This window comes from Suillus subalutaceus, assembly GCF_016647625.1.
Source record: "Suillus subalutaceus strain FC151 chromosome Unknown DFJ58scaffold_22, whole genome shotgun sequence".
NCBI classification, from domain to species: Eukaryota; Fungi; Basidiomycota; class Agaricomycetes; order Boletales; family Suillaceae; genus Suillus; species Suillus subalutaceus.
In genome coordinates this window covers 182,276-205,950 of record NW_024540271.1, presented here as the reverse complement: position 1 = coordinate 205,950, position 23,675 = coordinate 182,276, and the positions used below count along the sequence as shown (strand labels likewise).

At 49.0% G+C, this 23,675-nt stretch overlaps 10 protein-coding genes across 10 annotated transcripts; 4 read left to right on the top strand and 6 right to left on the bottom strand.

Annotated features, from left to right (window-relative positions):
• Nucleotides 1–28: 28 nt before the first annotated feature.
• Nucleotides 29–4,014, bottom strand: DFJ58DRAFT_656254 (P-loop containing nucleoside triphosphate hydrolase protein; the record flags this gene model as incomplete). Its single annotated transcript, XM_041381891.1, has 4 exons — nt 29–730; nt 782–3,445; nt 3,492–3,618; nt 3,674–4,014. The coding sequence occupies 4 exons, from the start codon at nt 4,012–4,014 to the stop codon at nt 29–31; spliced, it is 3,834 nt and encodes a 1,277-aa protein (XP_041246977.1).
• Nucleotides 4,015–4,560: 546 nt separating this feature from the next.
• DFJ58DRAFT_205689 (uncharacterized protein) lies at nt 4,561–5,527 on the bottom strand. The gene is made up of 3 exons (XM_041379236.1): nt 5,146–5,527; nt 4,873–5,101; nt 4,561–4,819 (listed from the first exon to the last, which is right to left on the bottom strand). Exons 1-3 carry the CDS (start codon nt 5,509–5,511, stop codon nt 4,680–4,682), a joined length of 735 nt encoding a protein of 244 aa, XP_041246976.1. The 5' UTR covers nt 5,512–5,527; the 3' UTR covers nt 4,561–4,679.
• A 109-nt stretch (nt 5,528–5,636) lies between these two features.
• Nucleotides 5,637–7,353, top strand: DFJ58DRAFT_205262 (uncharacterized protein). The gene is made up of 3 exons (XM_041379232.1): nt 5,637–6,098; nt 6,153–6,882; nt 6,932–7,353. Exons 1-3 carry the CDS (start codon nt 5,701–5,703, stop codon nt 7,112–7,114), a joined length of 1,311 nt encoding a protein of 436 aa, XP_041246975.1. The 5' UTR covers nt 5,637–5,700; the 3' UTR covers nt 7,115–7,353.
• Nucleotide 7,354: 1 nt separating this feature from the next.
• DFJ58DRAFT_205263 (uncharacterized protein) lies at nt 7,355–9,603 on the top strand. The gene is made up of 6 exons (XM_041379233.1): nt 7,355–8,217; nt 8,272–8,304; nt 8,359–8,382; nt 8,443–8,803; nt 8,855–9,225; nt 9,277–9,603. Exons 1-6 carry the CDS (start codon nt 7,385–7,387, stop codon nt 9,491–9,493), a joined length of 1,839 nt encoding a protein of 612 aa, XP_041246974.1. The 5' UTR covers nt 7,355–7,384; the 3' UTR covers nt 9,494–9,603.
• A 109-nt stretch (nt 9,604–9,712) lies between these two features.
• On the bottom strand, nt 9,713–11,482 carry DFJ58DRAFT_867892 (WD40-repeat-containing domain protein; the record flags this gene model as incomplete). Its single annotated transcript, XM_041394221.1, has 6 exons — nt 10,887–11,482; nt 10,788–10,835; nt 10,637–10,724; nt 10,494–10,585; nt 10,094–10,441; nt 9,713–10,043 (listed from the first exon to the last, which is right to left on the bottom strand). Exons 1-6 carry the CDS (start codon nt 11,123–11,125, stop codon nt 9,713–9,715), a joined length of 1,146 nt encoding a protein of 381 aa, XP_041246973.1. The 5' UTR covers nt 11,126–11,482.
• Nucleotides 11,382–14,467, top strand: DFJ58DRAFT_724837 (P-loop containing nucleoside triphosphate hydrolase protein; the record flags this gene model as incomplete). The annotated part of the gene is made up of 8 exons (XM_041385148.1): nt 11,382–11,463; nt 11,517–11,644; nt 11,699–12,114; nt 12,167–12,784; nt 12,834–13,109; nt 13,164–13,548; nt 13,602–14,039; nt 14,096–14,467. The coding sequence occupies 8 exons, from the start codon at nt 11,382–11,384 to the stop codon at nt 14,465–14,467; spliced, it is 2,715 nt and encodes a 904-aa protein (XP_041246972.1).
• Nucleotides 14,468–14,711: 244 nt separating this feature from the next.
• On the top strand, nt 14,712–15,185 carry DFJ58DRAFT_656141 (ubiquinone oxidoreductase 20 kd subunit; the record flags this gene model as incomplete). Its single annotated transcript, XM_041381890.1, has 3 exons — nt 14,712–15,009; nt 15,064–15,104; nt 15,156–15,185. The coding sequence occupies 3 exons, from the start codon at nt 14,712–14,714 to the stop codon at nt 15,183–15,185; spliced, it is 369 nt and encodes a 122-aa protein (XP_041246971.1).
• A 574-nt stretch (nt 15,186–15,759) lies between these two features.
• DFJ58DRAFT_724835 (Pkinase-domain-containing protein) lies at nt 15,760–19,129 on the bottom strand (the record flags this gene model as incomplete). Its single annotated transcript, XM_041385147.1, has 5 exons — nt 15,760–15,897; nt 15,950–17,806; nt 17,860–18,540; nt 18,592–18,821; nt 18,883–19,129. The coding sequence occupies 5 exons, from the start codon at nt 19,127–19,129 to the stop codon at nt 15,760–15,762; spliced, it is 3,153 nt and encodes a 1,050-aa protein (XP_041246970.1).
• Nucleotides 19,130–20,085: 956 nt separating this feature from the next.
• Nucleotides 20,086–21,684, bottom strand: DFJ58DRAFT_773037 (phosphoribosyl pyrophosphokinase). Its single transcript, XM_041389294.1, has 6 exons — nt 21,583–21,684; nt 21,482–21,521; nt 21,122–21,431; nt 20,977–21,024; nt 20,757–20,842; nt 20,086–20,696 (listed from the first exon to the last, which is right to left on the bottom strand). Exons 1-6 carry the CDS (start codon nt 21,614–21,616, stop codon nt 20,270–20,272), a joined length of 945 nt encoding a protein of 314 aa, XP_041246969.1. The 5' UTR covers nt 21,617–21,684; the 3' UTR covers nt 20,086–20,269.
• Nucleotides 21,685–21,997: 313 nt separating this feature from the next.
• On the bottom strand, nt 21,998–23,078 carry DFJ58DRAFT_773032 (uncharacterized protein). The gene is made up of 5 exons (XM_041389293.1): nt 22,928–23,078; nt 22,558–22,854; nt 22,454–22,507; nt 22,357–22,386; nt 21,998–22,286 (listed from the first exon to the last, which is right to left on the bottom strand). Exons 1-5 carry the CDS (start codon nt 22,976–22,978, stop codon nt 22,242–22,244), a joined length of 477 nt encoding a protein of 158 aa, XP_041246968.1. The 5' UTR covers nt 22,979–23,078; the 3' UTR covers nt 21,998–22,241.
• Between the last annotated feature and the right edge of the window lie 597 nt (nt 23,079–23,675).

The window sequence follows — 23,675 nt, the reverse complement described above, 5'->3', positions numbered from 1 at the left end:
ACACGATGATAATAATATATAGTAGGGTCTAAAATCTGCGTGAACTAGATGGACGATAGCTAGATGTACCGGGCCTTGAGCTGTAGGCTGACCCGACACCGTACGGAGTGGAGAACCCAGACCTGGGTTCAAAGGGGGGAAACCGTGTGGGGGATGGGCTGGGAGAAGCCATAGGAGTCGCAGTGCGAGGTTTGGACCAGGATTGATATGCAATGCGCTCGTCACTGCAGCGGTTGAGGATCCGTACTATATCTGTTGTCATGAAATCTAATTCTTTGATCTCTGTGGTAGAGAGGGTGTAGTCTTTGTTGAGTGTACCTTCATCCTCAGATTCGCTCTCGCTCTCCTCCGAGGACAAAATATGGGGAGTCGGTGCTTGACGTCTCTTCCGTCGAGCCATCACAATACCCTCAAATACTCGAAGCATACAAGACTCCATGACGGTCTTCAAACGTTGTATGTCATCCAATACATCGACATTCCCAACGATTGGCAGCCAGCCATCACACTCCAGTCCTCGTTCAGTGACTTGGATCTCGTAAGCGCCAAAGAGCATGTAGGTCATAGGGTCCAGGCGAGTTGTGGTAATCAGATACGTTTGAGGACTGGAACCGACCATCGACAAATTCTGTCGTTTTTCAGAAAAAGCGTAAAGCTGTTTTTCCATGGCCTGATCATTCTCAACGACGTGCTTGCGATGGTTTACGCTGCCTGGATGTATAAATGTCGCCTACGTATAATTAGCTTATGGAGTGAGGTGAATGTACCGGACGAAGCTTACCTTGTCCAACTGAGTACGATAAGTCATCTCGCCAGTCCTAACGGCATACTTTGGCTGGGAAGCTATTGCTATCAGAGCAGCCAGGAGAGGAAGGGATTTGCTATTAACGTTCAGGTCGGGTGGTACGGTCAAGTCCCGACTTCTAGGCTCAGTTGATGCGACGTTCCCACCCGCAGAAACATCAATGACTCCTGCTTGGTACAGAGACTGCAATAAGTGCCCGCGGATCTTGGTAATCAAAAGTAGCGTTGGCTTCGAGAGGAAGTTGTCGTTACAGAAGCGATTGGCTGACATATACTCGCCGCGACGTTGCATCTCGTACCATGCGTTATAAGCGTTCAATATGGTAAGCGGATCTGACCTGAACCCGCTGGGCGACCATTTGATCTTAGCAGCAGCAGCCTGAGCCTTGAGATGCATAGGAGAGAAAAACGGATCCCGATTGGTCAGAATGGCGGCGAGAGTAAGAGCCTGGTCGAGACACCTGAAAAAGCTTCCGTAAAGGACGAGCCTTCCCATTTGGACCTCCACAGGTAGTTGTAGTAGAACCCTTCCCAGTGACGTGAGGTTCTTGTCATGATCCAGCGCACCTACCATCTGTAGGTTCTTCATGGCGGCGGCGACGCGGTCAGGCTCAGGGGGTTCGATAGCGGCAGCGAGAACTTCTTCGATGTCCATCCCGGGGAACCTGAGAGCCTTAACGTGCATGACGACATTGCTTAGGTCGACGCGTTTCATTTCCACGGTTGGATGAGGATGAAGGTTGGCTGCGCGAGCCTTACTGAGAATACCAAAATACTCTCCAGGTCGATGTCTACCCGCCCGCCCTGCTCTTTGGTTCAAGTTGGAAGAACCAACCCAGGCGGAGATGAGGGACGACATGTGGCGATCAGGATCGTATCGCTGCTCCTTGATCCTCGCAGCATCAACGACATAAACAACGTCGGGAATCGTTATGGAGGTCTCGGCAATATTAGTTGCCAGAATGATTCTACGAACGCCCTCTGGAGGAGGCTCGAAAATGACTTGCTGTTCGGCCAGAGGAATGGTAGAGTGGAGAAGGTGAATGCTGTACTTCGAGGGATCATTGAAGTTGACATCCATACTTCCACCAAGGAGAATCTTCTGAACTGCAGATATCTCGTCCCACCCGGGCAGGAAAACCAAAACATGTCCCGAGTCAGACTGCTGCAAGACATATGAAATGCTAGCTGCGACCAAGGGACATGGCAGATCCAGCTCTTCATCCCCACCGCTCAGCACGCGGGAGTCTCCCTCTGTTATTGAGCGCCCACAAGACCGCACATAAGCTTCCTCACGAGCGAGGTATTTAGAGACCAAGTCGTCTTGGAACACCCAGTTTAACGCGCGATGGTTTCTCAGCGCAGGGATGAAATCCTCCATGAAGTGTTTTGTGACGGGGTAAGTGCGGCCTGGAATCTCGATTACTTTTGCCGGTTCGCCTCGCTCGTCAGGAAAGTACTCTTGGAACAGCGTGGGATCAATAGTGGCACTCATGAGGACGATCTTCAATGGAATATTCCGAGCCTTGCGATCATCCATGAGACGCTTGAGAACAACGAGGAGGAGGTCGGTATCAACATCCCGCTCGTGGACTTCATCTACGACGATGTGCGTCACCTCGTCCATCCTGGCAGCCGATAGCCCGCCTTCAGCCATTGCAGACTGAAGTTTTTTGAGTAGCACTCCCGTAGTGCAGAAAGTGATAGAGCCATGCTCTTCTGGCAATTTCGACTCGAAACGGACGCTGTAGCCAATGGATCCTTCACCGACAACTTCCCCTCTCTCCCTGGCGACACGGTCAGCTACACTGAGTGCAGCTAGCCGACGTGGCTGAGTGCAAATGAGGTTGCAGCGAGCACCCTCACCCTTGTCAATATGGTCGTCCAGGAGTAGCTGTGGTATCTGCGTGGTTTTGCCTGAACCCGTCGCAGCCATGCAAATCGTGATATCATTCTCACGTATGTGCGACACAAGCTCCTCCGATCGAGTATAGATGGGCAACACAGCTCTTGTGTTCCGCATCTTTTCCATCGCTGGATCTGTCAGGTATGCTTTTCTCCGTTCCTTGAGTTCTTCCGACCTTTGTGCCAAGAAATCCCGAGGAAACCTGCGGGCATATGATGGTCGTGGGGCAGCAACAGAGACAGGTTGGGATCTCGGAGTATCTGACCCGGACCCAATATCAGGTCTGTTCCTGTATAGAGTACTCTTTTTGATATCACCGCTTAACTTGTGTATCTCATCCTCAAGTTTTGAGCTGATCTGGAAGTAAACCTTCGGGGCTAGACCAAGGTCCTTTCCAGTCTTGGACGCCTCCACAAAAGTTGTCCATAGGCCAGGATCACATTGCTGCAGATACTGCGCGACGTCCAAGTAGCACTGTATTTGGGCTGCTTTCTTGGTTGTGCTGGAGCCCATGCCGATCTTTTTGTCACCCACGGTCATAACGGCTTCCCAGGATGACTTCGTGCGCCCCTGACGCTGTTCTTCCAGCTCGATGTCCGGCTTGCCAAATCCATATCTGCGACAGTAGTAGTCCATAAAGCTTCGCGCGCGCTCGTAGTCAACAACTGAACCATCGCTCAGTTCGATAACTTGTGGAGCAGAACTCGAGGATGCTGAAGGCTTAGGCTTGTCGAGCTAACCACATTCATCAGGACTATTTGGGTGTTTTGCAATTTGTGACACGCACCTGACCTGTATCATGAAGTTGGTAGAGAGCTGAAAGCGCCGCGAGCCTCTCAGCATCTCTCCTTACTCTATGGTCACCAATACCAAGCACTGGAGGAGTCGCATCGAGGGCAACGGTCACCCTTCGTACGGCTATAAGCACAAGCCAAATATTATCGCTAAGAAATCGTCACCAACCTAGATACCCTCTCAGATGTACCAAAAACAATGCCCTCAACTGATTCATACACCGGTTGCTTGTCCAGGTGATTAATGGCAAAATTAGCGACCGGAGACTTTGGGTTATCTACAAACACGGATTTTATGTCAGGGCGGGAACCAAGATTCTTCCTGTGCTCCTGTTCAATAAAAACCGCGTCACGGATAGGGCCGTCAAGGTCTGGAAGTCTCAGTTTCGAGGGCTGTCCTTTATTCTTGCCCTTACTCCATCCCATTCGACGCTTCGATGAATCTTTCTGGGACGACGAACCAGAGATACGCGACCCAAGCGAGCCACGACTTTTGGATGAAGACGGCATCTCGAATGGAGGTGATACAGTAGGGTTCTGTTGCGTCCCTTTTGAGGATGCAGACATTGCAGGAATAGCCGTGAAAGCTCCCGCTAGCTTGGGAGCTTTAGCCGGCCGTTGCTCTGAGAATTGAGGCGGGCTAGGTGACCGAGGATGACTGACATCTGCAGTGCGGTGCTTCTGCACGCTTGCTGTCGCGTGATTGGCAAAGGGTCGTTTGAGAGAGGCAGCAACAGAAGGAGAACGCTTCAATGTATCCAATGGCATGAGGCGACGCCCGAATTCTCGAATAGTGAAGGCCCAACTCATAACTTGAGGGACTAATGATGAAAAGTCATGAGACCCTCATTTAGCACATCAACCGAAACCCGCCTGAATCACTCACATCCTCTGGATCTCTAAACCTCCCTCTGTATTTTTTGTTCCGCGCAGACGTTCAAGACGACGGCGACCTTGACGGTAAAGAAACTTCTTCACTGATTTCTTACTGAAAAATATAGCCTCGGCATTCGCCGAATATTTACTTTCGTGTTGACTTACCAGCAAATTAGCGAGCCTGTTCTTAATTAAAAGTTCAAACGTTCGACACTGACCAGTACCTCTGAACGCTGTAACTAGTGTGCGCTCATATTACAAAAATCAACAAGGATATGGTGTATAATCTATTTTTCTATTTACATGTCATCTAATCGCTGCTTGATAGCCTCTGCGATTCCATTCAAGTATTTCAGTCGCACTGCCGCAACTTTAGTTTCCTCCCAGTTCTTTTCAGCTACGGATTTTATGACTGTGTTCACAACCTCGCGAATTTTGTCTTTCACCAGAAGTGTTATTACCTGCTAAACATTGGCAAATGACAAAACTCACTATCATTATCCTCCTCTAAGGTACGAATTCGTTCGACGTCCCCAGCTTCAATCTCCTCCCGGACTTCCATGATTTCGCTAATGAGTTCCAGATCCTCTAAGGGATCTGCTTCTGCAACCATGAGGCCATTCCGCTGTAAAATATATTCTATACGGTGCAAGGGTGACGACAATGCTTTGTACGCAGCGTTCAGCGTATTCGACACGTCAAGTGCGATATCTCGTTGGAGCTGCTGAATAAGTCTCTGCTGATACTGCAAGTGGAATCACTCACTTCACTCTTAGTTGCCCAAGCGTCTGGATGTGATACTCTTTGTCCTTCAATAAAGCGGCGTTTAAGGAGTGCAGCATCCACCACAAACGGGTTTGGCTCGTAAGGAAGACCCAGTATATCATGATATGATATTGAGTCGTGAATCCTTGCAATATAATTGCAGTTTGGACAGACAGGCAACGCAGTTGGAAGAATAGTCCCACATGATGGACACGTCTTGGTTAATGAAGTGACCACGGAGTGCTTCAAGGAAGATGAATTAGCTTTGTCGGTGAATGCTCTTGCATAATATCCGTTCGACACCGCCAACGGTCGATGAGTTGCTTGAGCAGTAACGACCACACGGGCAAGGAAAGGACGGAACATTAATATTCGGATGAGGGGTCACTTGTTTACTAAGCACAGGAAACGGAAATGAAATGCATGTAAATTTCCTTTTTGGAACAATATCGTCATTGTTTATATAGGACTTATAAGTACTAGAAGAAGGTTGACCATGACGGCGGCCAGCACCACATACGGCGTCGAGGCATATTGGGCGAGAACATAATCACAATGTCGAGCAGTACTAGTGTCGGTGAGCTCCGAATCCAAGACTCGTGCTCGCTGGCCGGTACTCAGTGGCCTACTCCTCCCCAGGCAGTATTAACGCCTGATGATCCCTCAGCCGTAGAACCAGCACGTCGTCGGTTGGCTACGAAGACTCGTTTTCGTGTATTTTCTTTCCTTCCAAACCCTTTCTCCTGCTGTGGCTCCAGGCATCGCAAACCACAACCAACGGATTCAGAATCCAAGGCAGACGGCTCAAACAAGTCCATAGAGCAACTACCACCCCTCGAACAAACCAGTGATAATACCGCCACAATCACTTTGGACCTCTCAGGTATCTCAGATATCCCTGGCATTGATAAGGACGTGTATCGTTGGGCTGTTGTGTATGAAAATCAAAGGGGGTACGTACTCCATTTACTCCCTTATGTGTGGCAGACCCCAACTATCCTCCCAAGCCTCACCGTACTCTCGTCCCCGTATTACTCACACCTATCACTACTTCCTATCGATCCTCCACAATTTACTATTCCGTCCGATTCTCTGAAACGATCTCGGCAACCGAACATCTCTCTCTCCAATTATGCCCTGCCCGATGGGACTTGGCGCTGGGTCTCCAGATCATGGATGATTGATATGCGCACAGACTCAGGAGAAGTTCAATATGACGGTTTCGAGTACAACTGGTTTTTTCGGGAGAAACACTGGCACGCAGAGATCGGCAAACTAAGCACTGGTGCCTGGGTACGGAGAAGACGATGGGTAAGACTGATGATGCGTCCAACACAGCATACAATAGCACACTCGGAAGGAAGTCCAAGTCCATCTACTAGCAAGAGCAGGCTGTCTGACCGGCCTTTGGACACAAATTTTGTCTCTCTCGTTCACCCCCAATCAGAGATTGCGCTTGACGAGCTCGCTCGCTCGGTCGACCTGAAATGGGAAGGAAGTGAACAAGACTGGGTGCGCTGTCACCGCCTGATGCGAAGGCTCGGTCGAGATGGACGCAAACTGGAACTTTGGCGCTTGTGGCTTTTGCCATACCTCTCTGATGTTTCTAATACCGAACTGGTGGACCAAGGAAAGCTCCCTGAACCTGATTCCTCCCCATCTATGAGATTGGAATATGATGGCTCCAACATCCAAATTCCACCTCTGGAATACTTGGGAGCACTTCTCCAGAACCACGTATGCATTTCCATTGACAAGTGTATCATCATTTGATATCCTTTTGTAGGGAGATGCAGTACTCCGATCATTTGTCTTCCCAGATTCAAGAGCACAATTCGTCAATCTTGTAAAACGTGCCGGTCTGGCTCGTGAATTAGGACGAAGTCTCGGAGACGGGTTCTCTTCCACTGAGGTTGACTTCTGGAGCTACTCGAAGGGCTTGGGCAAAGTACTTGACAAATATGAATAAGCAAAGCGGGGTCGGGGAGCCGAGGACTAGAAGGAAAATATCTCTGATGAAGATGTCGTGGCAAAATGTTTTGGGCCTAAACAACAGGGTACTACCATACAGAGTCATCGCAAGACTTTTCCATGGGGATCACTATACTTACGGATGATCGATCATATCATTATGCCAATAGTAATATGTACAATTTATGTAAATACTGTACAGCAGTGAGGTTGCATGTGATTGCAACACCTTTTGTAAGTGTCGAACCTGAGCTCTTCTGCAACTTTGATGTCAGCGCCGTCTCCTCGGGTCATTGAACATACTGAACCAGATTCGGACCACAGCAAGACATCAAGGAGAAATATTGTTAATCCGAAGAATCTCTGGCCAGATGACCCAAGTCATCCGGTGAAGGTCGCCCTTCGCACATATTTTCTCAGCTTATCTCTCTCTCTTGGTCCCGTGCTACTTCCAGTTGCTCTTACCCTCGTCAATCGTTCGTCCAGTCTGGAAACTCGTCTGGGTTCATTCAGACGCGTGTTGAGGCGCGAGGTAGGCCTTACAGGATTTCCGTTCGCCATCACAGTAGCCGTTTGTGGCGGAATTACATTGAAGCACTTCTGGGAAGCAATAGGTGTCCACCATGTCACAGTCGATAAACAAGACGATCCGGAAGTTCGACGACAGCCAGTGGTGGCTTCCACATCCCAACGACGTCCAACAGTCCTCTCGCTCACAGCTCAGGCATGCTCAGGCATGTCCAACTCAACACCCTCAGGCTCCCAGAAAGCGTTCCTGTCAAATATTTTGTCTTCGACAATCGCGCTGTTCTTGCTCCAAAGGGCTCGACAGTCCAAAGCAGGGTCGCATCGACCGTTCACAACCTTTGGATTTACGCTCTTATTTTTCTGTCGTGCAACCGACGCAATCATGCAGCATTTTCTGTCTGTGGAATCAACCCGGAAAGCTAACCTATCCAACATTTCCGCAAATCGATCGAACTCAAATAAACCATCCGCTGATGTACCGATGCCTGCTGAAGGCGATGGCAAAGCCAAGAAGTGGCATCAAAGTACAGCTGCATGGTTGGACGCCGTTGTATTTTGGGCCTGCAGTGCTAGGTGCGTGTCATGTAGCATGCTTGATGTCAATTCAAACCCTTCGTGCAATACCAGAATTATGTGGTGTTTCTTCTACCAGCCGCATAGGTGCTTAGCAATAAAATAAATTGCATTGATGTCTAAATCCAGTTTTTTTTTCAGACTTCCCCCCTCTTATGTGAAATGGTTGGACACAATTCAACCGTCATGTTAGGAAGCTCTCGCTCATCATGATTTACTTGTCAGGATATCATCCCTGGCCAACGTAGACAAACGGCTGTTAGATGCCTTGCGTGCTATGCGTTCTAAAGAATGGGTTTATGGGCACAGTTCTACCCATTCTCACCTCATGACATCTTATGCCAAGGACCGCGGGTACCCTTTATCTTGGGGCGATCCACAGGTCTTGCCTGCATGTGGTGGTACAGATGCAGATGTGGTCTGGAAGGCGCTTGGCGTGCCTGGCCGGGGCGGTGTGGGTGGATTGCCCTGTGAGCTTCTGCATTCCGGCGTTACAACGCGGTGGGGTCTCGACAACAGCTGCCTAACAAATGTTGGGATGAGATTTTGCCTAGCGTTCATTGAGGCTATGGCTCTATACCTGCCTGTAAGTGTATGGCTTGGAGTGCACTGCACTGCACCGCTAATCATTTTGAAGGTTCACTTCCTTCCTCTCCTGTTTACTCGCCCTAGCTCCATCCTTCAGCGTCATCGCGCCATTCCTGCGCTCCTAGCTGCGATCCGCAGTGCGACATTCCTCTCCACTTTCCTGTCGTCATATTTCTTCGCTGTCTGTTTCACACGTACCTTGGTGCTGGCAAAACTGTTCCCATGGATCCCTCATGATGTGTGGGATGGGCCATATGGCTGTGTTCTCGCGGGATCACTCACGTGTGGTTGGAGTATCCTTTTCGAGAACACGCGGAGAAGGGGAGAGATGGCCTTGTATGTGTTGCCCAGAGCCGTTAAAGCATCTTTACCGGCCAGGTGGATTGGAGGTAATCATGCTGGTGCGAGGCTGGCTGAGCGGTTAGTATTCTTAAAGAGTATGTTCTTTGTGATGCTGACGGGATGCAATAGAATCGTGTTTGTTCTGTCACTGGCTTCACTGCTCACTTTTGCAGTCCATGAACCAGAATCTTTGAGAGGTCTGTCGCGATGGACCCTTGCGTTTGTCATGAAGGGGCCAAATGCTGAGTTCTGGAAGAGACGCAAAGAACGGATTGAGACTTGTCCTCAGACGCCTATTTCTCCATCCTCCAACTCAATCTCCACGCGGAGCGTGGATCATTTGTGAGACGTTTCGCAATGCTAACTTAACCCGTGATAGTCCGGCTCTGGGACTGGAGTATTGTGGGAGAGTTCTCGCACGTTGCGGTCAATGCTCCGATTTAGGTCATGCTCTTGTTTCTGCGTACTTTATTATCTTCGCCCAGATATATACTGAATATACCGTAAAAACATTTCCCAGTCGATATCCTTACGTATCTCTCATGTCTCACTTATATTCTCCTGACTAGCCATTCCAGAGGTGTAACGTGTGATCGTAGAAGGAGCAACTCGCGATCAGTGTCTCCCCATCTGCACCTGGAGGAGCGAACGACCAGTCTGCGCCGTATGCTAGCGACTTGTGGTCATCAAACCGCTTCACAATTTCCCATGTTACATCTTCTCGATGGTGGGCCTTCGCCACCTTAAAACCGTCGTGCATGCTTGCAACGAGGAGATCCTCCTTACGACTGGGTGACGGATGCCACTTGACACGCCACGCGCCCCCTCCAACGTCTCCTTGGACGAGCGGTACTAGCGGCTTCCGAGTGTCAAAAATGCAAACGTTATTATCGTAGCTGTGCGCGACTTCAAAAGCCGTGATGTTGATGGCAAAGCAAAGACCTACCTTCCGACGGCTATGAGATATTCGATGTGTGGATGGCTCTGGATAGTTGTGACACCCGCATTAAATCTTCGAGGGTATGAGAAATAAACAAAATATGTGGAGATAATTACATGCCGCTTATTTGTAAAGATGGGCTGGTCAAAATTCTGTCGGACATCCCAGCCCTTCATGGTTAAGTCGTCTCCGCCCGAATAAACGATGGAGGTATCCCAATAGTTCCAAGCAGCAATCCAAGGTTCGTAATCGTGCGCATGCCACTGGTTGACGACAGCCAAATTGCCAGTTGAATCAGGATTTAGAACACATAGCGAGCCGCTTGATAGGGAAACCACCAGAGAACCATAACTGCTGTCTCAGAATCTTGGGTCAGAATTGCCTGCAGACGCTTGGGCTAGCGTACTTCGTGGGGTATCTTCGGGTAGACCAGTCTAAGGAAAGGCACAGAACATTTGAGGGTGCGCAGGATACGCTCTGAAACGACTTGAGCCGGCGCTAAAATCACAAAGTCACGACTTATGCGATTACAAACACATTAGAAGTCACCTCTTCTTTGTGCCACTCATGAAGTGTGATGTTCCCTTCCGAGTCTGCAATTCCGAGTACTGGAGAGGCCGTTTGAGATGTATGACACCTACGGTTGTTCAGATATCGTCATTTAGTACGATTAGTCGCGAGTATGTGACGCGAATCTCACCATTTCTGGTCGAGGACAGCTGGGAGACTGATTTCCTGAATCTGGGAACTTGATGATAGACGTTGAACCAGTGATTCGCGGGAATATTAGCTTGCTTACATTTCTCTGTCTTCTGTCACTTGCAACACAAGACACTTGCCACGACGGACTTGACTTTGTTTTCTTGTCGTAGGTTCGAAATCTCCTTTACCATCATCTAATGCGGTTTGCACTCGAGCATCCGAGTCGGCGGGGGGCTGTTCTAATCGATAGGTTCCGCAAACAAAAATCTCAGAAGCACTCTCATGAGGGCAGAACTCGATCGAATCTGCAGGCCAGACGGTGTCCAATGCGACCATTGGAGAAGAGGAAATGCTACTAGTATGTGCACCGGAGTCAGCAGCCAGATGAAGCTGTCAGGACCCAGGCTGACCCAGGTCGGTTCCATTGCACTGCCACGTGCGATGATATCACCAGCAAGTTCTGCAATGTTCGATAAAGGAGTGTACTCCTCTCCATGCTTCTGGATCGTACTACGACTAACCAAGGTCGATAAAAAGGAGGTATCGTTGTCCGACTAAGCTCATTTCTTCAAGTTCGCATTTCCCATTCACCATGAGCTTTGAATTCACAGACAAAACTCAACAATCTTTCTCGGCTGCTATTCAACTCGCAAAGGATTACTCCAATGCCCAACGTATGTCTTCATACTCCACTGATAATTAATTGATGCTCACTTGTTCTCCAAAGTTCATCCTGCCCACATCGCTGCAGCTCTTCTGAATGAGGGTGCGGGAGATGATTCACTAGGTGGTCTGTCAAACCATGGTGGAAGCTCCCTATTCTCTTCTGTTATACAGAAGGCTGGTGGTGATCCAGTACGTATCTACGTATGCCGGTATCATGTGCAACGCTCACCCGCCTCACGACAGGTCATTGTAAAGCGTGGACTTTCGAAGATAATTGTCAGAATACCCTCACAATCTCCACCTCCGGAGGAGATTTCCATGAGCGCCAGTGCGTTGAAGGTTTTGCGCGAGGCCCAGTCACTCCAGAAAACCATGCACGACTCCTACATCGCGCAGGACCATATACTTCTCGCACTCTTGAAGGACCCATCGTTATCCTCTGTCATCAAGGAGGCTGGTCTCACCGAGGCTGCCTTGAAGACAGCTATCGAGCAGACCAGAGGAAATCGTCGAGTGGAAAGCAAGAATGCAGAAGCAGGATTCGATGCCCTGCAGAGATATGCGGTCGACTTGACTGCTCTTGCCGAAGAAGGGAAGATCGACCCCGTTATTGGTAGAGATAATGAGATCAGGAGAATTATCCGTATTCTTTGCAGAAGGTAGAATTCTTTTTTTTTGGTTGGTAGTCACCCTTAAGCTCACCTTGTGCAGAACAAAGAACAATCCTGTGCTCATTGGCGAGCCTGGTGTTGGAAAGACATCAATAGCAGAGGGTCTTGCTCAACGCATTGTCAACCGGGATGTGCCAGCCAGCCTCATTGGGCGCCTGTTTTCGCTTGATATGGGCGCATTAATGGCTGGTGCGAAGTACAAAGGCGAGTACGAGGAACGAATCAAATCAGTTTTGAGCGAAGTGGAGAAATCATCCGAGGATGGCAAAACTATCATCCTGTTTGTGGATGAGCTTCACCTCATCATGGCTGGTCGAGGTGCCGAAGGCGGTGGCATGGATGCAGGCAACCTCTTCAAGCCGCTTCTGGCTAGAGGCAAGCTGCGTTGCATTGGGGCTACCACGCTTAGCGAGTACCGCAAGTATATCGAGACAGACGCTGCTCTGGAACGAAGATTCGCACAAGTTTTGGTGAACGAACCCAGTGTTCCTGAGACGATTAGTATTCTCAGAGGCATTCGAGAGAAGTACGAGGTTCATCATGGTGTTCGAATTTTGGATGGTGCCTTGATCTCTGCTGCAACTCTGGCCCATCGTTATTTGACTTCGAGACGTCTTCCCGATTCCGCAATTGATCTCGTCGACGAAGCTTGTGCAAGGTGTGTTTTCTTAATATCTTCCATGCAACCATCTTACGATTTGTGTTAGTGTCCGTGTTACTCGAGAGACAGCACCCGAAGCCATTGACAAGCTTCAACGTCGTAAGCTCGAACTGGAGGTTGAAATTCATGCTTTGGAACGGGAGAAGGATCAGGCCAGTCAGGAGCGTCTAAGCGTGGCTCGAAAAGGTATCGCCGATGTTGACGACGAATTACAACCGCTTCGGGCTGCCTACGAGGCTGAAAAGCGCAAAGGTGACGAAATCAACGAAGTGCGGAGGAAGATCGACGATCTACGTGCTAAGGCCGATGAGGCGGAGAGAAGGTACGCGTGCCATTCTGGATCAATCGAGTATCTCCTAACCACAGCGCATATTAGATATGACCTTGCAACTGCATCTGACCTTCGCTATTATGCCCTGCCAGATCTGCAGAATCGCCTAGAAGCTCTTCAAGCCAAAAAGGTCGAAGAGGACGCCAAGATCGGTGGAGGTACAGATACCGTCACTCCTGAACAGATCGCGGAAATTGTTGGACGGTGGACGGCTATTCCAGTTACACGTTTGATGTCAACCGAAAAGGAGAAACTCCTTCGCATGGAACGTATCCTCGCCGATTACGTTGTCGGTCAGCCGGAAGCTGTGAAAGCTGTCGCCAACGCGATCCGGCTCTCGAGGAGTGGACTGGCTAATGCTCAGCGACCTATTGCCAGTTTCTTGATGGCCGGTCCTTCTGGCACAGGAAAAACGCTACTCAGCAAGACAGTAAGTTGGTGTAACTTCATCGTAACTACAGTCACTAACCGAAATCTTTGCAGCTCGCTACTATTCTCTTTGACACCCCTGATGCTATGATTCGCATCGATGGTTCCGAATATTCTGAGAAGCATTCTATCGCACGTCTTATCGGCGCCCCACCTGGCTATGTTGGTTATGACGCTGGAGGACAACTCACCGAATATGTTCGGCGCAAACCCTATTCCATTATCCTCATCGACGAGATTGAGAAGGCTTCGCGAGAATTCGTCACGCTCTTCCTTCAGGTTCTCGACGACGGCCGACTCACTGATGGACAGGGTCGCTTCGTCGACTTCCGAAACACTGTTATCATCATGACGTCAAATCTAGGTGCTGCATACTTGAACGACGCAGGTCAAGGTCCAGTAACTCCGCAGACCAAGCAGCTAGTCATGGGGGCAATAGTGGGCCACTTCCCACCCGAGTTCATCAACCGTATAGATGAGATCGTCGTCTTCGTAAGTCACGACATAGCATGCATTTTAAGTTCTAAAGTTTTTACACTATGGTGCAGCGCGCACTTTCCAGAAGCAATATGCTCAAGATCGTGGACCTGAGGCTTAAGGAGATCCAAGACCGCCTAGCCGAGAAGAAGATAGTACTTGATATCGATGGCGAGTCAAAAAGATACTTAGTGTCTATCGGGTACTCGACGACATACGGAGCAAGACCATTGAACCGCGCTATCCAGAGCGAGCTTCTGAATCCTTTGTCGGTGATGTTACTTTCTGACCGCATTCGCGACGGGGAGACTGTGAATATTCGGTTCGACGGTCCCCGCAACAAACTTGTTATCGTACCCAATCATGAAGGCCAGGCCGATGTTGATGCAATGGATGAAGATTGGAATGAAGCCGATGACATTGAGATAGAGGAGATGGATTAAGGTCTTCATTTCAGGCGTATAAATAACTGTAAGGCACCTCGCGTGTACGCTTCTGTATTAAATCGTACCCAAACACTGTATCATAATTTGCATGACGGGCTAGCTACAGCCTCTATAGCTCAGTAAATGTTGTAGGGAGGAGTCTTCCTGGAGATTAGCCGACTTTCCTTTTTTGGCGAAAGTTCCGCAACATTTCTCGCTTTCGGGCTCGGCCGCCGTCTCGAATCTCTCGATGTCCGCAACCATGCTCAGCCGTCGTCTGGTGCGTCGCGCCTCTCAGCTGAAGGTTCTAAGTCGCTCTTCTTCATCTTCCGCAAATGCTGTAACACCCATTCCCGCGTCTCCATCACCCGTCGCGAACCAAGCACCAAATTATCCAACGACATGGTCAACCAACCAGAGACCACGCGCGGTCGCCCAGTCAGGTCCACGTTTTGAACAAACTATTCTCGAACTCCAGCCCAACCCATTGAGCGCAATGGAGATGATCAACAATGAGCCTATCCGTGTCGTGCATGGGCGGAAAGCTGTTTGTGATGGTGGTCAGTGATACTTTTTCTTCTCAACTTAAGTGTCGGCGTGACGATTTGTTACAGGAGGAGGACCTCTTGGTCACCCCAAGATATTTATCAACCTGGTTTGTATCGGTACTTCTGGACGCTGTACCATGATTGACATTCTTTTGCAGGACAAACCTGGTGCTCGGCCATGCGGGTAAGTATCGTCATGGCTTGGCGTGTCACTGCTAACCAATTTATTGTTTGTACTTTGCCTTTAGCTACTGGTATGTGATTATTTTTTTTCTGGCCAGACTTCGAGCTCACACGTACGGCTTCCAGCGGCCTCCGCTTTGAACAAGCTCCACATGACCACTAAGTAGGATGCGAAACTATTAATTAGTACGGGCTGTCCACCGGAGTTCCGCATAAGACTGCATTCAATATTGTCATCCCGCGTCAAACAATGCTTTGCATGTTTCTGATTGCCGCCTATTGCAAATGTGGGTAAAAGTACAGCGGCGCTCTACAACGCCCAACCAAACTAAATATGCTACTAGAATGGGATAAGTATGGTAAGATAAACCAGGAGGAAATACTAGAGTCACAATGAATCTGGGCGATGTGCCCGATCGACCTCCTGGGTTCGGTGAGATACAGTTTAGAGGGCGCACATGGGCGAGTAAGAACGAGCAGATGTAGCAATGAATGATTTGTATGTCAACTGGTTGAACGTTCCTAATCTCACAAGACCTAATAAATAAAACCAAAAGGAGAGTGGTGATGCCAGCAGCGTCAGTCATCTTCCGGCGAATGGAAGGACATGGGCGATAATGGAGGGTATTCCCCTTCTGCAACTGCCTCCAGTTGAGAAAATGGGGGGAGAGAATGTGGTGATGATAAATGATCACTGGGCGATGTTGGTAATGGAGTCTTAAGATATAAGTCAGCTCTACTTGAGGTGTATAACTAGAGCTTGGCTTACCACTTTGAATATCGGATTTATGACAGATTGAGGGTCTATCCCCGGACTTGGAGGGTGACCATACAACTGTCCGTTACATTCGTATGACTTATGAGAAGACGAAGGATATCGTATCATCGGAGGAACCATATATGACGAGTGTTGTGGACTGGTAGAATCGGTACGGATCCACGGCCGTGGTGATGGTGATAGGGAAAGGAGATTTAGAGGCGGAGGTGAGGAAGCTCCCGATGCAGAAGATGTGGTATCAACAGAGGCACGTATGCAGAAGTCATTGAACTGGTGGTCCAGAGAGATTGAGTTCGATGACCGAGCAGAGGTAGGGAAATCATCAAAGGACGTCGTGCCCGTGCGCAGTGAGGAAGCGGACGTCATTCGGTTGATCCCATACAACGTTGGTCTTCGCGTCCGTGATGGGCCAGGGTCGCTATCGACTGTAGCGAACGAGATGGCAGACATTCGGCTTAAGCTGTGAACGTCTGATGAAGACATGGAATGATCGTCATCAAAGTCTCTTCGTCGAACTTTCGACAAACGCTCATCCCGTAACCCCCATCGGTCATTGGGAGCCAGCGTGCCGTCAATAGGGTTGATATATCGACCTGAAGCAGCGTTCAACGTCGGCGATGACACCTTCGCACTTCCTTGGGTCTCCTTCTGTCGAATAGGACCAGAAGCAGACACCTTGCTCTTCTCCATCTCGTCGAAGGGCGTTCCTCGCTGATGGGAATTCAGCAAACTGGCATGTGTTTGCCACATCCACTCCAACTCGTTCCGTGAAGTAGTTTGCATGTACATCTGGCTGCGCTTCTGCATGACCGCGCGAGCCTGCTCCCTCTGTGTGCGTTCTGCCATTGCGCGGCGCTGCTTTTCCGCTTCGCGTAATTGTCGCTCGGCCTCCTTCTTGATAGCTTTGGCATTTTTACGAGCTGAGCCGTTCATAGGCTGTAACTCTGCCAATGACGGACTATCCGAGCTTGTAGATTGCGTACGCTTGAGCGACGGCGTTGAGTTGGAAGACGCACCCGGTACTTCGTCGACGGGAGGAAGTTGCTGATGGACTTTCTCTCCGTGCCCAAACATGGAAAGACCCCATTTAGAGGGCTTCTTGCCAAGGCTGAAGTGTAGTTTGCTGCTGAGTTTGATACTCGGCGATTGGGTGGCATCGTGGGCAGGCATCGGATGGTCGGGTTCGACGCGGGGCCGACTCTGGTACTCCGGTACCATCGGTGAAGATTGTACTTCCATCGGATAGCCCGCGTGGTAAGCATCGAGAAGGGTCTCTGCCTGTGGAGAAGATACCTCCATCTGATCCGAGTCACTCCGTGCGTGACTAGCCCATGGGGAGGACGTGCCTTGAGCGCGTACTTCTTCTGGAATGTCCGAGTAATGCGAATGCGAATGTATGCGTGGATCAACGGCATATTCTGCTGTTTTATGTGAGGTAGGTGTGTGGATAGTCGACGTAACGAAGGAGGGGACGAATGCGGAGCGATGGGAGGAGGAAGCATCGGGTATATGTGACGGGTGCAGGCTTGGGGGTTGATGGTAGGGTGATTTCGGGGCGGAGTGATGTGAATGTGACGGAGGAATGCTGCGCGGTGAAGCAGAGGGAGTGATATGATATATGCCATTCGGAGCTGATCTCGATGACGTTGGTGGCAGAGTCTGTGTGTGAAGAGCAGGAGGCATTGGGGGGACATTCCCTGGAAGAGCCTCAATAAGGTATGGGTGTTCGAGACACTGTCGACTCGTAAGACGATTATCAGGATCATACTTTAGTAAGTCCGATATACAATCAATAAGTTTGCGAGGGATACTGCGGTCGAAATCTGAAGAGAAGTCCCGAGGAGTGCTCTGGTATGTCATGTCAGCCATGTTTGTAAGTACATAATATTGCAGCAACCGACCTTTGGAAAAGCGAAATTAAATTGTTTTGCCATCTTGAGTCCTCTGCTCCATTTGCCACCACCGATGGATCTACCGCGGACATCCGTTCCATGGTCTGCAGGATCTCCGAGAACCTCGCATATGCGATGAATTTGGTCTATTTGGCCGGATCCTGGAAATAACGGTCGAAGGTTGACTAACTCAGCCATGATCGTACCAAGAGCCCACATATCCACTGGATTCGAGTAATCTCGACTGAGAAGCAACACCTCTGGAGCTCGATACCAACGGGTTGAAACGTATTCCGTATATGGCGGTGCACTGAGTGTCTCCCTCGCAAGCCCGAAGTCGGCTAGCTTGATGATCGCGACGACATCCTTCTCCGTAGGTGCATTGGGAGGGGCTACCGGAGATAGTGAACGATATTCGAAGAGACCCGTTGTCGTAACGAGGACATTCTCGGGCTTCATATCACGATGGAAATAACCTGAAGAATGAATGTGGTGTAAACCCGAAACGATCTGGCGAAAAATAGAAGCAACAAGGCCGCCAGCAAGAGTACGGCCTTTTCGCGCCTTTATCAGATGATATAAATTCCCTTCCATGGACTCGAAGACGAAATAGAGCTCCTTAGTATCGGGGAGGAGAAAGAAATCATAGAGTGGAATAATGCAAGGGTGAAATGGTATTGCGCGTAATGACTGAAAGGCTTGGTGAGAATGGGAGGTGGTGAATAATGTTAGTTGACGTACTTCGAGCTCCTTTAGCCTTTTACATTCGTCCCAACCCCCTTCCCACTTCTTTTTCATCCTCTTGACGGCGACGAGACGCTTTTCAGCCCATTCTGGTCTAGCGCCGCCACCGCATTGCATAGGAGAGAGTGGTGTATTGGGCGGTAGCGTCCCATGCCAATCACACAGCAAGACTGTTCCAAAAGAACCGTCGCCCAGGGTCTTGATTGGTGTATAAGAGCGATGTGAGCCTTTAGGTCAAATTGTGAATATGAGAGAACGAAAGAGATTGAGATGCTCGAAAGGACTGACTGGAACGAGAGTCTCCGACTTGGAGTTTTCCATTCTGTATAGAAACAGAGGGTATACCAATGACAGAAACTGTCTCCTTTGGTTGAGAGGAAGCCGCCGATTTATGAGATTGGGAAGGTGGTGGTGGGTGAAAGTGACCATTTGTCTGGTGGATAGTATGTCCGTTTGTCTGGTGATTGTTGTGCGAGTCGTTGTGCATATTTGAGTGACCATTGCTCTGGTGGGCATGATTCGAGGATGTGAACATGATACGCAGAGCATTGCCTGGCGATGGGAAGTGGGAAGGAGAGTTTAACGAGAGGGCCAGCACGAATGCTGAAGCTAAGGGAACATACGACGAAAGAGATAATAAGTGATGATAAGAAATGTACCGAATGCTCGCAATTAGCTATACGACGACTACGGCGACGACGAACTCGAAAAAAACAGACAAGTGTTGAAGACGAGAAAGCGGAAAAAGGTAAAGCGAGGAGGTTTAGTGGAAAGAAGCATCTTCATCGCCAGACTAGGGAACACTACTAAAGCTGTGCTACAACAACCGAGAACTTGAACTCGTACTACCGGCTCTCTCTCAACGTTGATGGTGAGTACATTAATTTCGTACCGTGGGCTACAGATTACACCACCGGTACGTTCAATAACTCATACTCACGCTAAAAACTTTCAATCGTATAGTTATATAGCCTGTAGGAATTTTCTGTGAGTCCCAGTCTGCTCTCCTCCTACTAACACATGTCTTCCCAGCTTTCCGCGGGTACAACCGGATTCCGCTATGTTACCCAAATATTCGGTCCCGTTCTCGTCCATCCTGCGCACTACTCAGTGAGGTTGTCTGCCCGGCTATCAGCCTTGGACCCTACGCAATCACCTTCTTGTTATGTACTCCAGAACTTCTCAGAACCACACCGTGGCAATTTTTTACTGACACCCCAACGGCACCATAATTATCTCTCATGAACCGCTTGGCCTCTCCTTCTTGATCCTGCCCATGATGTAGCCGCATCTAGATGTTCATGATATACCAGCCACTGCCTTGTGCATCCACTCCGGGGACGCCCCGTAAAAGAATGGTCCTTCCGCTTGAACTAAGCGATACTAGTACGATCTCACACTTAATTTGGAATTCAAATCTTCTGTCATATGATAGATTGAGTTTGGTTTAAAAACTTTGTCTCACGAATTTGATCCCTGTCTATAATTAGCTGGAGATTGACATGCTTTTTCATCTGATGCTCTGATATTGATCCGAGCGCCATGGCCAGGTCTAGACACAAGCCTATCCTCTATATATCTATATATCCTTCTCGCAGATCGGTTACATGATGATCGGATCCTGCACTGTACGCGAATACAGTCATACAATAATATCCTCTCTCGTTTATTCCTTCTAGTAGGGAACCTCATGGAAGAGCTTCGACACGCTCTCCCCATAATGACTTCGCCGGATAACCTCCCCGAGGACAGGTCCGATGTCGATAACTTCGATCTTAGAACACTTGGCCTGATTCTCTTTCTGAGGTAACGTATTTGTCACGATCAGTTTCTCCAGCACGCTTTTCTCAATATTTTCTAGAGCATCGCCGCTCAATATTCCATGTGTCACGATTGCGTAAACCTTGGCTACACCGGCTTCGGTGAGATGATGTGCTGCAAGGCATAGCGTTCCGGAAGTGTCGGCCATATCGTCGATAAGGATGGCAACTTTGTCCTTGACATGCCCAACGAGAACCATCCGGGATACGGAGTTGGCCTTTTTCCGTTCCTTGTGAAAAAGAGCGAAATCGACCCCCAGGCGATCTGCAATGGAAGTAGCCCTGAGACATAATGAGGGCCTATCATAAACCTCCTGTCAGTAAACTGTTACCTCTTGGCACCGCCCGCATCGGGGGGAAACGATTACGACATTTTGAAGGTCGAAATGGGTGCGTATGTACAGGATTGATGATGGCTCGGCGAAAAGCTGGAGTGGTCACGTGTCAAATTATTACCCAATCTATGAAACGCCACAGCACTTACACTGCGCACGACGAAAGTGGACGAACATGAGTGACCCACACTTGGAAACAGGATCAAACGTTAGACTCACTTATCTACTGGCACATCAAAGAATCCTTGAATTTGTGATGCATGAAGGTCCATGGTCTATATCCATGGCTATCAGCATTGGGTTGACAAAGGGCTCAAGGAAAAAAAAAAGCGCAAACACAGGAATGTTCCTTGGAGCAGGACAGACACTTACAATGACGTGATCACAACCTGCTTTTTGTATCATGTTCGCTACGAGCTTCGCTGTGATTGGGGCGCGGCTCTTATCCTTCTTGTCTTGTCGTGCGTATGGGAAAAGAGGGACGACGGCCGTTATACGTTTAGCACTTGCAATCTTGCAGGCATGGATCATGATACACAGCTCCATGAGGGATGTGTTGACTGCCCCGCAGCCAGTATTGATAATATACACATCGTTCTCGCGAACGCTCTCTGCGATGCGGACGCTTGTCTCGCCGATGCCGCTCTTGGTCACATCAGCTTTTGCAAGAGGTAGACCAAGGCTAGAGAGTGCATGGGTGAACAGCGCGCTCGCGAGTTCATTTGTATTTACCGTCGAGCAATGATTTCCGCCAGCTCAGGATGGCTGGTGCCTGTTAGGGCAAGTGTCACTCCATAAGAGAAGGTCGCAAAAGTCAAAATCCAAAGACGAACCAGTGAAGATTTTAACTCCAGTTCCGTTCAGCATGATATTAATTTACAAGAGAGATATATTGTAAGAAAGACAAAAAAAGGAAAGACAAAAAAATAGCCCAGAGTTATCACGTCTCACAGGCGTTACAGTGTAACAGATCCTGTGACCGCGTGACGATAAGGTGATGGCTGTGCAGGCAAGGCGCAGTGCGGCTGAGAGGCAACTGAGAATCGAGATAGAGAATTTCTTTACTTATATACCACAACAAACAACTAAGACTGTTAAGACGCGGGGCCTTGTGGGCTGTCCTGGGGGTTAATGTACCGAATATAAGTTAAGGGATAATACGAATAGCCAAAGGGGTCTGCGTTTGTGGGACTCCGAGGCAACTGAAATAGATGGGCAACTTGATGTGTGTAATTCTTCGGAGTCTGCTGAGGGATCACAAAAACAGGATTTCTTGTATAATTACATCACGTATTACAACTTTGGCCGAAGTAATCTAGGACCGAGCAGCGAGCTTGACATGGGAGAGGAAGACGGACTTCACTAGATTACATACATGCCGTCCCATTGCGACAAAAGTGCATAAACATATTTACCTCATACAAACGGGAGGAAGGCTAGTAGATCTCCACAAGACGCGAAATTCTCAAGGCGCGAGAGTGATCTGACTCGTTTACGCACGCTTTTTGCAGAATGTCTTGTGGCGAGCACGCCAATCCTTCGCCCAAGCATTGTTAAGTAGCGTTATAATTAAGCGCCAGGTAGATAACATGAAGTTCGCAGCTCACCTGACAGGCTCTTCCACAGTAGAAGACGGACTGTGGAACAAAGTCACTCAGTTCTCCCGAGCGTCTATTCAGCCTGAAGCTGCCTGAGATTGCGTACCTTGCACCCAGAACAAGCTAAAAGCTGGCTCCGATCAAACGTCTCACCAGGACACTGATAGTGCGATTAGCAAGTGTTATGAAGATGTCACGAAACTACCTCACGTCATAGTTTCCACAGACCATGATGTCTGCGGGATGGGACAGTCTAACTCTCCTCGCTTCCTCGAGGTCACCCTTCACTTCATGCACCTGCCCAAGATTCTCGACAGAGACTGCCGCATCGTATCCAGGACTATTCCTCATGTGGACAGAAATAGCCTTCTTGAGCTGCTCTTCAGCATCCGTGATTTTGCCCATTTTGAGGTAGAGTTCTCCAAGTGCATTACGAGTTATGGCAATGGTCGGGTGATTCTCACCAACTGCACCAAGTTTAAGATGGAGTGCTTGCAGGTAGAGATCCTCTGCACCGGCATAATTGCCTTGTCTAGAGAGGTCGAGGGCTTGGTTAGTTTATTTCAGCCGCCTGTATAACGGCCATCCCAGAGGCCGGGTTGGAATGGAAGTGCATTGTGAGACCAGACATTTGAAAGCGATACAGTGAGTGCGATGAGATGGTAAAGGTACTGAGATGAGGTCTTTTTCGATATTTATTGTTCAGCTTGCTTTGTCGGGAAGTGCCGACTTCCGAATCCCGCCCCTGTCTGACCAGCGTAGCGTGCACGATCGATGCACAAACGATCCACAGATGCGGCGGCCTGTTTTTATTGAAAGAAACAAAATAGCTTCAATTGTCGGAGAACAAGAATCTTGCAAGCAAGATATATCAGAACCTAAGCCATTAACTTTAGCATTAGCTTTGATCGAAGTGAATAACATGTTATATTGGGCCTAGTTAACACGGATACCCAGACCAGTGATACTTTTATGCTTTGATAGACTGTATTACATGCCTGCCGGCTGTTGTGACAACAGTGCAGGAACATCTTTTTACCTCATTCAGACTGGAGGAGCTTCAAAGGTCTCCTCAAAGTTCCATGAGATGCAAAGCTATCAAGCCTTGATAAGATCAGTGGTCGGTATTTGTGTACGCTTTGTGTGGCGAATGCACTCGTCCTTCGCCTAAGATTTGTCGAGCATCATGGTAGGCGACATTAATTTCGTTCAAACGCTCACCTGACAGGCTTCTCCACAGTAGAACGCGGACCGACAGGCTCAAAAACGTTCAATTATCCGTTTATATATTCGGCCTGAAGTTGCGCACCTTGCATCAAAAACAACGG

Bases quoted from the DNA above. Each gene is read 5' to 3' on its own strand.
- DFJ58DRAFT_205689 (XM_041379236.1), bottom strand. From the start codon at position 5,511: ATGTTCCGTCCTTTCCTTGCCCGTGTGGTCGTTACTGCTCAAGCAACT. The intron at 5,102-5,145 runs GTGAGTGATTCC...CTTATTCAGCAG, and splicing joins CTTGGGCAACTAAGAGTGAA to CTCCAACGAGATATCGCACT. The intron at 4,820-4,872 runs GTGAGTTTTGTC...TTCTGGTGAAAG, and splicing joins CTTAGAGGAGGATAATGATA to ACAAAATTCGCGAGGTTGTG.
- DFJ58DRAFT_205262 (XM_041379232.1), top strand. From the start codon at position 5,701: ATGTCGAGCAGTACTAGTGTCGGTGAGCTCCGAATCCAAGACTCGTGC. The intron at 6,099-6,152 runs GTACGTACTCCA...TATCCTCCCAAG, and splicing joins GTGTATGAAAATCAAAGGGG to CCTCACCGTACTCTCGTCCC. The intron at 6,883-6,931 runs GTATGCATTTCC...ATCCTTTTGTAG, and splicing joins GAGCACTTCTCCAGAACCAC to GGAGATGCAGTACTCCGATC.
- DFJ58DRAFT_205263 (XM_041379233.1), top strand. From the start codon at position 7,385: ATGTCAGCGCCGTCTCCTCGGGTCATTGAACATACTGAACCAGATTCG. The intron at 8,218-8,271 runs GTGCGTGTCATG...GTGCAATACCAG, and splicing joins TTTTGGGCCTGCAGTGCTAG to AATTATGTGGTGTTTCTTCT. The intron at 8,305-8,358 runs GTGCTTAGCAAT...TTTTTTTTTCAG, and splicing joins TTCTTCTACCAGCCGCATAG to ACTTCCCCCCTCTTATGTGA.
- DFJ58DRAFT_773037 (XM_041389294.1), bottom strand. From the start codon at position 21,616: ATGCTGAACGGAACTGGAGTTAAAATCTTCACTG. The intron at 21,522-21,582 runs GTTCGTCTTTGG...TTGCCCTAACAG, and splicing joins TGGAGTTAAAATCTTCACTG to GCACCAGCCATCCTGAGCTG. The intron at 20,697-20,756 runs GTGCCAAGAGGT...ATTATGTCTCAG, and splicing joins GTTTCCCCCCGATGCGGGCG to GGCTACTTCCATTGCAGATC.
- DFJ58DRAFT_773032 (XM_041389293.1), bottom strand. From the start codon at position 22,978: ATGTCTGGTCTCACAATGCACTTCCATTCCAACCCGGCCTCTGGGATG. The intron at 22,387-22,453 runs GTACGCAATCTC...TTTGTTCCACAG, and splicing joins TAGCTTGTTCTGGGTGCAAG to TCCGTCTTCTACTGTGGAAG. The intron at 22,287-22,356 runs GTGAGCTGCGAA...GCTTGGGCGAAG, and splicing joins ACTGTGGAAGAGCCTGTCAG to GATTGGCGTGCTCGCCACAA.